The sequence below is a fragment of the Perognathus longimembris genome, chromosome 3, assembly GCF_023159225.1.
Source record: "Perognathus longimembris pacificus isolate PPM17 chromosome 3, ASM2315922v1, whole genome shotgun sequence".
Taxonomy (NCBI): Eukaryota; Metazoa; Chordata; class Mammalia; order Rodentia; family Heteromyidae; genus Perognathus; species Perognathus longimembris.
The window spans coordinates 40,574,254-40,587,618 of NC_063163.1; the positions used below are offsets into that span (position 1 = coordinate 40,574,254).

General features: G+C 43.2%; 1 protein-coding gene and 1 long non-coding RNA gene across 3 annotated transcripts in view; one reads left to right on the forward strand and one right to left on the reverse strand.

The window, feature by feature from the left end:
• The window catches only part of LOC125348260, a 34,982-nt gene that overhangs the window by 20,974 nt on the left and 643 nt on the right, over window positions 1–13,365 (reverse strand). The window lies entirely within an intron of this gene.
• Window positions 9,474–13,365, forward strand: part of Cog3 (component of oligomeric golgi complex 3) — a 53,403-nt gene continuing 49,511 nt past the window's right edge. The window contains exon 1 of one of the 2 annotated variants that reach the window (XM_048341346.1): window positions 9,474–9,789. In XM_048341346.1, coding sequence (XP_048197303.1) covers window positions 9,598–9,789 — 192 coding nt within the window. In that variant the 5' untranslated portion in view covers window positions 9,474–9,597. The remainder of the gene's footprint in view (window positions 9,790–13,365) is intronic. The other variant, XM_048341347.1, reaches the window with a different exon arrangement.

Here is a 13,365-nt window from a genome sequence, read left to right on the forward strand (position 1 = left end):
GTGGTAGAGTGCTAGCCTTGAACAAAAGAAGCTCAGGAACAGTGCTCAGGCCCTGAATTCAAGCCCCAGGACTGGCAAAAAAAAGAGAGCTGTATGAAGATGGGCAAATGTCAGACGATATTATCACTTTATTCAAATTATGGACAAAAAAATTTACTGTAAAACTTCAGCACATTTTAAGACAAAAATATGGTATAGATTTATTAAGTGCCTTATAGAACAGGATCTTAACCTGCCTTTTCTGCTTCCTGGAGTTAATGCAAGGCTGGAATTTTTGACCAGAAAACAACTTAAGGCATTGGGGAACTTGATCCTCTTGTTTTCTGGGTCTTGTTACACCCTTCTCTTCCTTTGGCTATGTGCTCAGATATGGCAAAGGGATTTCTAAATTTTGTTTCATTATTTTTCTTTTTGTTTTATTTTGTGTGTGTGTATGTGTGTGCATGCGTTCGCTTGCGTGCTGATACTGGGACTTGAACTCAGGGCATTTTTCTGGTTAATTGGAGATTAAGAATCTTGTGGACTTTTTTTTCCTGGGCTGGCTTTGAACCATGATTCTCTGATCTCAGCCATCTGAGTAGCTAGGGTTACAGGTGTAAGTCACCAATGTTCAGTAGTGTTTGTTTTGTTTTCACTTTATGACTAAGTTGAAGGAAATGTTTTGCTTCTTGGTTTCTTTATGAAGTTGTGAGCTCAAGGTGCTAAGCATTTCTGATCAGTAATACTAAAGAATGGCTCCTACTCATCTTTAACCATGTGCTAGAAGTGGTCTATGTTATGTAGAACATACCTTCTTTATATGCTTTTATACTTCATGCCCTTTATTTAAGCATTGTAGGAATATGTAGTGTAAACCTTATTTCCTTTATTTAATAAAAATGGAATACCATATAAAATGCAATGGCTGTGGTTATTTCTTTTTTTTTTGGTCCAAGACTGGGACTTGAACTTGGTACTTGATACGTTTACTCATTGGCTAGTGCTCTACCAATTGAGCCACATCTCCAACCCTTGGTTATTTCTTTCCTCCTCCTCCCCCTTTCCTCCCTCTCCTTCCCTGTTCACCGACATTTAGACAAAGGCAAACCCCAGAGAGTTCAGAAGGTGGGGTGGATGCAGTATGTGTGGGAGTGACTGGTCATTTCATCGCATGAAGAACTTGGTGGGATCGTCTTCCTCACTGCCAGGTACTTGTGAGACACACACACACCACACCCCCGCCTCTCCATCATACAAAACACGCTGTGGCTCCGTGGAGGCCAGTGAACTTGACTGTGACATGTGTTGGCAAGGCAGCACATTCACACCATTGATGCAGTGATAGCAGTGTTGTAAACTGTTACGTCCTCTTTGTCCTTCTTCCAAGGTAGGGCGGTGTTGGAGGAAAGAGCTTGGTTCCATGTCAGCCATGCGGGGACAGCTGTGAAGTAGCTGGCCCCCTACAAAGGTGCTCTGGAAGTGAGAGCAGGCTATTGCAGAGCTGAGAGAGGTGAGTCTCTCTGATTTCCCCACTGTCAGGATGGATCCCTGACTCCTCCTCCTTCCCTTTCTCTCTCATGACCTGGAACATTCCTACTCACTCATTCCCAAGACATTTGCCTATTTCCAGGGACTTAATCTAAGACACCGCTAGGTGAGGAGCCTAAAGAAGCAAAGGCATGACTGGTATGTGGAATGTTCAGGCATCAGGAGCAGAGAGTAGAGAGGTCACCATTGGTGCCTTTACAGCAACTAAACTAGGCTATAGTGTACTCTTCTCAAATTAGAACCTGTCAGAACATTTTTTAAATGTCTTTTCATTTCAATAACTTACTCTTTTTTTTAACTTGAGTTGTGCAGAGGGGTTTTGATTCAACAAGTCAGATTATGAGTACAATGCATCTTGATCAATGTCACCTCTTTCATTATTCTCCGTCAATTGACTTTTAAAAAACTACAATTAATGCAGCTGGACACCAGTGGCTTATGCCTGTAATGCTAGCTGCTCAGGAGGCTGAGATCTGAGGATCTCAGTTCAAAGCCAGCCTGGGCAGGAAAGTCTGTAAGACTTTCCAGTTAACCAGCAAAAAGCCAGAAGTGAGACTGTGGCACGAGTGGTAGAGATTTAGTCTTGAGTAAAAAACATCAAGACCCTGAGTTCTAGCACCTGTACTGGTGCAAGTACACAGACGCACACGTGCATGCGTGCACACACACCATATGAATGCATATTCTGAATCACTAATGTTACATAGTTGATAGTTGATTATTCTCCTAGGATTTCAGCTTCTACCCTTTTTCTTTATGCATATAAGACTATTTTAATCAAACTACTGAAAAACTAATAGATTATTTTAATATGTCAATGATCTGCAGATGAACTACTGGGTTTAGAGGCTTCTTGTACGATTCAAATTGTAGAGGACCAGTATGTGGCTAGGATGATCTAACCCCATTGAACCCCAAAGAAGCTGTGTAGCCATGGCCCATGTCATTTTCATGTTGCCTTCAGTGATTGACTTCTTTGGCAAAACAATGTCTTCCATGTCATTAATGGCATCTATTTCAATGTTACTGGTAACACATTGTTGTACGTTAAACTTCTGTTGGCATGTAACTTGCAAATCTACTTTTGTATACCCATAAACTTATGCCAGATTTTATTCTTGTTTCTACTTGGGCAACACAATATAATTATTTATATCAATGTTGGGGATCAACATTTTTTTTTAAACCAGGGCTTGAACTTAGGATCTTAGATGCTCTATTCATTTTCTTGCTCATGGATGATGCTCTAACTACCATTTGAGCCACACTTCCAGCCCAGCTTTTTTCTGGATAATTGGAAATAGAGTCTTACAAGCTTTTCTGCTAGCTTCCATCTGTCATCCTCCAAGTCTCAGGCTCTCGAGTGGCTCAGATTACTTGCATGGGGCACTGGCATCTGGCTGAGATCTGCAGTTTTTAAAACGAACATTGTGCATCATCACTCAACTTGCAGATTCTCTGAAGGAATACAAAGATCACTGGTCTCCTCTAGGATATCTAAGCTATCACCATGAGAGACAAAGATACAAATACAATGTCTTTGACTTGTAGGAGAGGTTTGGCTGGTCATTAACTTTTCTTTCAGCTCTAAATTCTATTCTTACAAGGTCAGAGTCCTCCTGGAGGAACATACCAAGCAGTGATGTGTGCTGTTTCTACTTTGAGATGACTTGTCAGATGACTGTCAATACTACTGGAAGGAGGCTTCTAGATGCTCTGATTTGGGGGTGGGGGGAACAGGGAGAGGCCTCATAACTTGCTGGCTCTGGCCCATGGCAATGTTTCTTTATAAGATATATGAGAAGAGGTCCTCAGAATCACTCAAGGGCTTCTCAGTGTAGTTGGCTCCTTATTTGTAGTCCTTCCCCCCCACCCCCAAACCCCTGGAAAAGCCCCTGTGGCTGTGCAGACTGAATCCTGGGGTGTATCATGGAAAAATAATTTGAGAGCAGCTGAGTATGCTGTTCTTGGGAAATTCTCAGTATGGTTCTGAAAGATGCTGTACAGTAGAGATGAAGTCCTTGGAGCCATGGAAGACCAACCTGTAGAATTCCAGAGAGTGAAAAATTCAAATAACTCAGGTGTTTCCCCTAGTTTCTCTTTTTCCTCTCCTCCTATTCATTTCTTCCTTTTCCTTTTCTTCCTCTTTCTCCATTCTTCAGTCATTGAAATCTAGGTTTGCAGGCCCTCACAGCCCCCAGTGAGGCAAGTTCTGGGATTATTTTATTCTGGGCACATTTCACACTTAGAGACACTGAGTTTAAATTGCCCACAGGCATGCGTGGAGGCACCCAGGGTGCTCATTCTTGGGTGGTGGGATTAGGGAAAATGAGGCTTGGTAAACGGCAGCCAGGAATTAAAAAACAACCAAACAAACCAAACAAAACTCAGCCTAAAGCAAATGCAGGAGACTGATCTTCACCCATCAACTTCCCTGAAGATTAAGAGACCAAGGTCATTTTAGTGGAAAATGAGGCAGGATAGCCTAGGGAAAATAAGGTAAATGGCATCCAAGAATTTAGAAACAGAATATTTAGGAACATAACACTATCTTCTTTTTTTTTTTTTTTTTTTTTGCCAGTCCTGGGCCTTGGACTCAGGGCCTGAGCACTTGTCCCTGGCTTCTTTTTGCTCAAGGCTAGCATCTGCCACTTGAGCCACAGCGCCACTTCTGGCCTTTTTCTATATATGTAGTGCCAGGGAATCGAACCCAGGGCTTCATATATACAAGGCAAGCACTCTTGCCACTAGACCATATTCCCCTATCTTCTTTGTTTTAACTCTTGGATTCCTTCTTAAGATGCAGTATTAGCACAAGGGGTGCGGGGAGAGCAAGAGCAGTTTTCTCCATCTGACCTTGCTTGCTGGCCCCAAACAATGTGCTTTAAAAACTGAGAAAGGACATCATACAAAAGCTAGTACCCTGGAGACGAAGATACTTGGGCACAAATCCTCTGGGCACAGTGTGCACATCTCAAAGGATACACATTTGTGGCAGGATGCATTCTATCTCAAGGAGAAACACCAGTTTAAAAAATATATGGCAGAACATTCTTTCCTAAAAGGGATGTCCAAATATAATAGTCATATACTTAAAGTACAGGTCAGCTTCAGAGACCCTGAGCCCAAATAGTAACAATAAGAGTGATAAGGAACAAAGATAAACACCCATGTGCATAACACCCCTCATCATATAAATACCCCTGCCGTCAAAGGGCCCAGGGTGTGTCTCCCTTTGAGAACGCCACACTCTGTTAGAATGTACCTTTCGGCTTGTCTGTTTGCTGCTTGCTTACTTACTCAATAAAGCTCTGCCAAGTTTTCTTACCATTATGATGTCCAGAAATTCTTATTCTGTGATTGAAGTCAAGGACCCTAAGTGAAGACACTCTGCTTTTAGAGGGAAACATCACAAACCCTCCCGTCTCCAGTGACAGTAGACCGTGCGGCCCACCTCCTAAATGCCTTTGGCAGCACAGACCAGGGGACTGGCAAATGTTGGGAATGGTCTGAGCCACTGGTCCCCTTCCTTCCCCTCCCCTCCCCAACTCTTCTCCTCCCCTCTCCTCTGGTCCCTGTCCCCCCTCCTTCCTTTCTTTTCTGTGCTGGGGGTTGGACTGAAGACTGCCTCACCCTTACTAAGTTAGTGTTCTACCACTTTGAACCATCCCCTTCCCCCTCTAGCTCTTTTGCTTTGACTTATTTTTTCAGATAAGGTCTTGTGCTAACTTTCCAAGCTTGGCCTTGGGTATATCCTCTTCCATCTAGCTGGGATTTCAGGAATGGAGACTGATGCCCGGCTTCTCCCTTTAGGCAGATCTAGTCTAGCAATAGTACTTAAGCACCTTTGGTAGATATTTGTAAGTTAAAATAATTTCCTAGGACCCAGTAGCATAGAAAACACATATTGCCAAGGCATGCTAACCTTGAAATAGAGCAGAAATCTCTATTTCCACTCAGGCCTAAGGGCTCTGAGCCAACAGGGCCTAGCCCTCACCCCAGAGGTGACTCAGAGCACAGGAATAGATACTGTGTGCATTTGGGTAGGTGTTAATAGAGTACTAAGTGTGAACATAAATATGCATGCTTTTAGGACATATTCAAGTTTTCAGCAGAATTGGAACTAAAATTTACTTTGATCTCTTAATTTTTAAGCAATTCTTTTTATTTTTTTCATTTACAATTTTGAATTATTGTAGAGGCGATATACAGAGGGATTACAGTTATATAAGTCAGCTAATAAGTACATTGCTTTTTGGACAATGTCACCCTAGCAATCTCTCTGTCTCTCTGTTTTTCCCTCCTATCCCAACCCACAAGTTGTATAGTTCATTTTTAACACGGTGTCTAGTGAGTATCACTGCTGTACTTGTTTACCCTTTGTCCCACCATTTCTGTGCCTCCCCCTACACTCCCAAAGATGAATAAATGAACAAATAAGACAAAAAAGAAAACAAAACAGCAAAAAAGAAAAAAAAGCTTATTGTTTCCATTTCTTGGAGTTTACTTCGATAATTATTATTTTGTATGGTCAGATGCACCTAGATATTGTGCCTTTATGTTCCTCTCCTAGGAAATAATTTTTTTCCAAATTTTTATTATCAAACTGATGTACAGAGAGGTTACAGTTTCATACGTTAGGCATTGGATACATTACTTGTACTGTTTGTTACCTCGTCCTTCATATCCCCACACCCTCCTCCCCCTTTCCCTTTCCCCCCATGAGGTGTTAAGTTCACTTACACCAAACAGTTTTGCAAGTATTGCTTTTGTAGTTGTTTTTTTTTTTAACCCTGTGTCTTTCAATTTTGGTATTCCCTTTCAATTTCCTAGTTCTAATACCAGTATACATGGTTTCCAATATACTCAGATGAGATTACAGAGATAGTGTAGGTACAACCACAGGAAGGTGATACAAGAACATCATCAATAATAGAAGCTACAGATACACATGGGAAGTTGAAAATAGTTACAACTGTGATATAACAATTGTTTCCATAACATGGAGTTCATTTCACTTAGCATCATCTTATGTGTTCATAAGGGTATAGCTATTGGGCTCTTGTGATCCTCTGCTGTGGCTTGCCTAAACCTGTACTAATTATCTAGGAAATTATTTTTAAAATACACATCCTAAAGTAATGAAGACTTTGTCCCACTGTTTTCTAATTTCTCTGCCAGAGGATAAGTACTGATAACCATGTGCTATGAATACTTGGAGACCTTTTTTTTTTTTGGCCAGTCTTAGAGCTTGGAGTCGGGGCCTGGACTCTGTCCCTGGTTTCTTTTTGCTCAAGGCTAGGACTCTACCACTTGAGCCACAGCACCACTTCTGGCTTTTTCTGTTTTATGTGGTGCTGAGGAATCGAACCCAGGGCTTCATATATGCAAGGCAAGCTCTCTACTACTAAGCTATATTCCTAGCCCCTTGGAGACCTTTTTATGTGTGAATGTTAAAAATAAAAAATGTGATTACACTAACATTGTTTACCAGCTTCCTTTTTTAAATCTTTATTGTCAGACTGATGTACAGAGAGGTTACAGTTTCATTCGTTAGGCACTGGGTACATTTCTTGTACTGTTTGTTACCTCCTCCCTCATTCCCCCCTTCCTTACTGCTTTTTTTTTTTGCCAGTCCTGGACCTTGGACTCAGGGCCTGAGCACTGTCCCTGGCTTCTTTTTGCTCAAGGCTGGCACTCTACCACTTGAGCCACAGCGCCATTTCTAGCCGTTTTCTATATATGTGATGCTGGGGAATCGAACCCAGGGCTTTATGTATACTAGGCAAGCACTCTTGCCACTAGGCCATATTCCCAGCCCCCAGCTTCCTTTTTTATATGCAAATGCATCTTCTTTATTTTGCCTACTTTAATGTGCAGACTTCAACTTAAATTTTGTACTTAATAGATGAGGGAGGGGATGGGGCTTGAAGTCCTTGTTTCCTGCTCAAGACATAACTGAAGAGAGGAAAACCCACTAGACATCAGCAGAGGGAGCCAGATGGGACCAGGCCAGTTGAGGCTGCTATAGGAGTCATGGGGATATTATGCAGAGAGCACAGGTTTCTATGGGAGAAGTGTCTTCATAGGGGGAGGGAAATATCATCAGGAAAAGTAGTGCCTGGTACCTTGGCTGACACTTCATCCATGCCCAGGCCATGCTTGATCATGTGCTTGATGTGATGGAGTGGGTCTGAATGTCCTCAAGGGAAACACTTGAACGAGCAACATGCTTCACACAGCATCTAATGAGCATGTAATTCACTAAAATACATAGTGAATTTTCTCTTATGTCAATACTTACATATTTTCTTCCTTTTCTCCACTCCAATTGCTGAGAGATAATGGAAACACATTGCACATACATATGCATGCTACACATATTTAGGAGTCCTAGTGCACTTTGGTCAGTATTGGTAGTGTATATATTAGGGTATCACTTCTGAAAGTTTCTTTTTGCCTCTAGGTAATCCATACAGTAATATAAGCAGAATCTATACAATGCTTCATTGCTGGGCAATTAACTCATTTTTCTCTGTACTGGGATTTGAATGTAGAACCTTGAGCTTCTTAGGCAGGTACTCTACCATTTGAGCAATGCTTTTCATCATTTTTTCTTCAGTTTTTTTTTTCTTTCCTTTTTTGTGCCAGTCCTGGGGCTTGAAAGCCTAGGTACTACTCTTGGGCTTTTTTTTTTTTTTCCCCCTTAAGCTAGTAGTCTATGCAACTGATCCACAGCTCTACTTCTGGCTTTTTGCTGGTTAACTGGAGATATGAGTCTCATGAACTTCCCTGATCTGGCTGCTTTTGAACCGTGATCTTTGGATCTCAGCCTCCTGAGTAGCTAGAATTACAACATAAGCCACCATGCTTGGCTTCTTTAGTTACTTTATAAATATTTTAGTTGTTTTTTAAATAGGTTCTTGTATTTATGTCTGGGCAGGAATGGACTGTATTTTTAGTAATTTACATTACCTGTATATCTGGCACACCATTGTGTCCATTTAAAAAAAATTGGTTGTGATGGGCCCTCACAAATATTTTGCCTTGAAAGGTATCAAACCATGATCCATCTTATTTCCACCTCTGTTGTAGCTAAGATGTACAGGCATGAATCACCATGCCTAGAAAATTTCGTTTCTTTTAAATAATTGCATAGTAGGGATCTGTGGCAGATTAAAAATGCTGTGATTTTTTTTTTTTTCTTTCTGCTTCTCCCATGGTGAGGTGGATCAAATTCCCTCCCCTTCCCATCTGGCTCCCAGAGACTTGTCACTCAATTCACGCTAGGGAGAGCAGGAGGAACTAGAGTCTCGGAGACCCTGTGAAGATGTGGCATTGACCAGTCCCCAGCTATCCAGCTGTAACCACTTGAATCATTCCAGCCATTGGCCTCACCCAATGGAGATTCCTGTCCCCCCAAAATCATGAAAAGTTATAATAAATAGTGGTTAAGATATGATTCTTGGACTCACTGTGATTTTGCAGACATAGATATCAGGAACCACGAATTACTGATCCAATTCTTCGACGTTGGATTTTTAGATATATCCGACATATGTCTGAATTTTTTTTGAGTGTTTCACAAACTAGTTTCTGACAAGAAAATTTTTGGATGTTGGAGATGTTATGCTTTTGGTGTTGATCTAAGCTGGGGGGATGGGGGGAGGAACTGTCTGTGTGAAATTCACTCCATCCATCAGCAAAGCCCCCTGTCGGCTGAATGACTTCCGGCAAGTTGTCAATAACCCGAACCACACGTAACAATAAAGTTATTGTTGTTGAGGCAGAGACTTCCGGTAGGGGCATTTCTATTTCCGTCTGAGCCAGTCTCCTTTACCTCCTTCTTCTGTATCTCAACCGGAAGTATTTGTATCCCGTTTAAAGACACGTCTGTTCTGGTTTAGGTCCCGCCCCCACGCCGTAGGAGCGTTTCCGGGGTCAGGGCACTCCGGCGCCCCGCCCCGCAGCTGCCGCGGCGCTGGAACCCTCGGTTCTCCCGGAAGTGGCCTGGGTCTCTCCGTCGGGGTCGCCTCCGCCGTGCTGCAGCTGCCGCGGGCCGCGGGGGCGATGGCGGGGGCGGGCGCGATGGCGGAGGCGGCGCTGCTCCCGCCGCCCGAGGCTGCGGCCGAGCGGGACGCTCGGGAAAAGCTGGCTCTCTGGGATCGGAGACTCGACAGTACGGCGCCTCTGACCGACCGGCAGACGGACTCGGTGCTAGAGCTGAAGGCGGCGGCGGAAAACCTGCCGGTGCCGTCCCAGGTGAGGTGATGGCTGAACCGGACGGGGGACCGGAGTCCCCGGGGGGTGACCCTCGCCGTCCTCCGCGCCAAGTCTTCGGCCGCTCCTCGGCGGCCACCGTGGCAGATCCGGGGCGGGAGGGGGTGGCGGGCGCTCAGGCCGCGGGTCCTCGTGACCCCCGCTGTCAGCCTCGCCCCGTGGGCCTCGCGACCCCACCTTGCCCGCGGAGGACGGCGGTGGCGTCCGGGAGCAGTGCCCGGCTGCGCCCGGCTCTCCGGGCTGCGCGGGACGGTTGGTCCCGAGCCTTGCTTGGGGCATCTTGCTCCACGGTCTCCCTCGTGTCTGCTGCTCACCGCATCTCCCTGTAAGGGCACGGAAGCCGGGGGTCTTGGCAGCGGGACGCTCTTCAGCGGGGTCCATTGCCCACCGTCATGATCTAGCTTCCTTGTCCCTGGGAGAACCTGGCGAGGTGGGGACCAAATCTCGGTCCTCAGTGGCACTTCCCTTCGTGGCGCTTCGAGCTCTCGAGATGGTCAACGTGTAGGTTATGGGAGGTCGTGTGTTTAACCTGTTTCAAAGCAATGAAAGTTGTTTGCCTTGCCATGTGGAATCAGGACATTATTAAATAATGTTTCTCGTCCTTTTTTTCATCCACTCTCCGCCGGGATGTTGTGTGTGTTTTTTGCACATGCGATTCAGTTCAACTAGTTAAATTGGCAGAAAGTCTGTTTTATGAGTTGTCAGATGTTTGCTAATCTTTCTGGTTTTGAGGGCCAGGTGTGGGAACATTATTTTATTATAAGCAAGGGTAGTGTTGATAATTGGAAGCATTCTTTTTATACGACCTAGAATTTAAGTCCAAATGCGGATTTAGAGGTTCGTGTTGACCTTTGTCTGCCCTCAAAACTTGAGGTGTAATTGGAAAGTTCTCTCGCCTTTACTGTTGTGTGTCTTCGCCTTTACTGTTGTATGCACTGCCATAAAAGCAGGTATTCTTCCTTGAGTGTGTCTGTTTACTTCTAGGATATTAACCAGGAAGTGTGTCTTAAGTAGTAAATCTTCTTCCTCCTGGCTCTTAAGGTCTTTAATGTTTTGGAAATAGAAGTTTTTTTTTTGTTTTGGTTTATTTGTGCTGAGGCTGGAGCCCAGGACCCTGTGCATGATAGGCAAGTATCTTAACGTTGAGCTACATTTCATTCTGTTTGTAATTGGTTCCGGTTATTGCTGTAGCAGGATGTCCTGCATTTATATCACATGGGGAAAGGGACTTATTCTATTTGTATTGATTACGTTGGGTTATTTAAGTTTTTATTCTCTTTGAGCTTGGAGTGAAGGAAATGGAATTTTGTTGTTTTCACCCCATTCTTATTTATGTAATGATCCCTATCATTAGTTACATGCACTTACTGAAAATATACATGCTCACTCTTAGCTAGGAATTACAGATAGAGGCAAAATGAGATACTAGCTTCATGGAGGGATATATTGTGAGGATTATGAAGATGTACTGAAAAGAACAAAGTACATTGAGTTATCCATGAGATAAGAAAAAAAGAAGAGATGAGGTATGCCTTTTTCAGGAAGACCTAAAAGAGGAGGAGAAGCCTTTCTAAGTAAGTTTAGAGTGAAAGCTGGTGATAGAGGGCAAGCATCCATCCTTGAAGGGACTAAAGAAGTCACATTCCAGCCAGAGGGAGAAGAGTTGCAAGGTCATGGATGGGGAATGTGCAAGATCAAGTCTTCAGTGAGGGGCTTCTGGTTCATGCAGCCTTGGTATTGTATTCCTGTGAGAAGGAAATATCTTGTTCTTTTCTGACTCTGGAGTCCGAGGGGACTATCCAGCACTTTATAGCTCTCATATCCTTTCAGTAATTGTGTCTGGTGAAGATTTTGGAATTAATTTTCTATCCCTTTTGTCACATTTTTGGTGTGGAAGATGAATGCCTCAGTTTTCATTTTGCTCACCAATACATTTCCAAAGACACTTTTCTGTAGTGTGTCACAGTTTGCATGACATAAATCACTTCCTGAATAATTGGAACTGGGCAGGTTAGTAAAATAGCAGGAGGGTAGCTCAGGCTGAGTAAATACCATAAAGCTAGTAACTTTAGAAAATAGTCTCCTTATTTATAAAGAACCAGTCCTTATCTTGTAAAGTTGTGGGGTTTTTTTTCCTTAAGAAGTTATACTTTTTTTTTTTAATATCAAAGACTTTTGGTAGACTAGCTTCTTGTATTCAGGGATTTTTTTTTTCCCCTTGCTGAGTTTAGTAATTCTTTTTAAAAATTTTAATTTTTTTCTCTTCAAATGGTTGTACAAGGGCTGGGAATATGGCCTAGTGGCAAGAGTGCTTGCCTCACATACATGAAGCCCTGGGTTCGATTCTCCAGCACCACATATATAGAAAACGGCCAGAAGCAGCTCTGTGGCTCAAGTGGCAGAGTGCTGGCCTTGAGCAAAAAGAAGCCGGGGACGGTGCTCAGGCCCTGAGCCCAAGCCATAGGACAGGCCAAAAAAAACAAAACAAAAAACCAAATCAAATGGTTGTACAAAGGCATTAGGCAGTGTATCTTGATCAGAGTCATCCCTTCCATCAGTCTCCCCCTCCAACTACCCCATTCCTCACCAGCAACATCAATTGAATTTAGTAATTCTTGATGAAATGCTAAAAACAATATGCCTTGAAATAACTTACTCTTACAGCTGTTGTTTTCTTGTGGGTGATGTGACCTTAGATGCAATATTTTGCTTCTGGAAGGCTTTATTTTCTCCTGTATAAAATGGGATCTATCTGATGGTGAGTTGTGAGAATTAAGTGTAGTATGTAAAATGCGCATGCCCAGCTGTTTCCTATGTTACAGCGCTGGTGTGCCTTTCTTCAAATGATGAATGCCTTAAAGGCCTACATGCCACTGCTGTGATCCCGATCCTGAACTGGTATAGACGTCACTCAGACCAACAGTGAGGTGCCTTAAAGAGGTTCTGATACTCCATATCTACTTCAATGATTTGCTTAAGGAAAGTAATATCAGGTTTCAATTAGGAAATGAATTGATCACGTAGATTGTAAAAGTGATTTTCTCCTGTTCAGAATTCTGCAAGAAGTAGAGCTTGGGAGAGGACGGTATTTTTGTCTTTGCCTGGACCTGCTGACTTGCAGAGCTTTGCTTGGATGGTTTCTTATAATTATTATTTAGTGTGTTACTGTCTCCCTTTGCATAAGCTCTACAGTAGCTCTGTAGCACTACTGAACAAGGTCTGTGCTCTTGTGTGTCTGTTAGTAACTGGTTGTTTCACTGGAAGTCAGGACAGTGGGAGTGAGCTGGAGGTAATGAGTCACCTCTTCTTCAGAACTAAAAGATCTTTGTCACTTTATTCCAACTCAGATCATCTTCAGCTGTCTTCAGGGGTACAGATATTTGTGTTACATAGTGAGAATTAGGGGCAGAGAGTGAGAACCTATGCATTATTAAAGCAGTCCCAAGCCAAGTCACAGGTATGTTTAGAGGTAGTCAGAAGTGGCATTAGGTGAAGTGGCATCAGGTGGTACCATAGTCTACTGTCTCATGATTGCTCAGGTGGGGTTCAGAAGAAGTT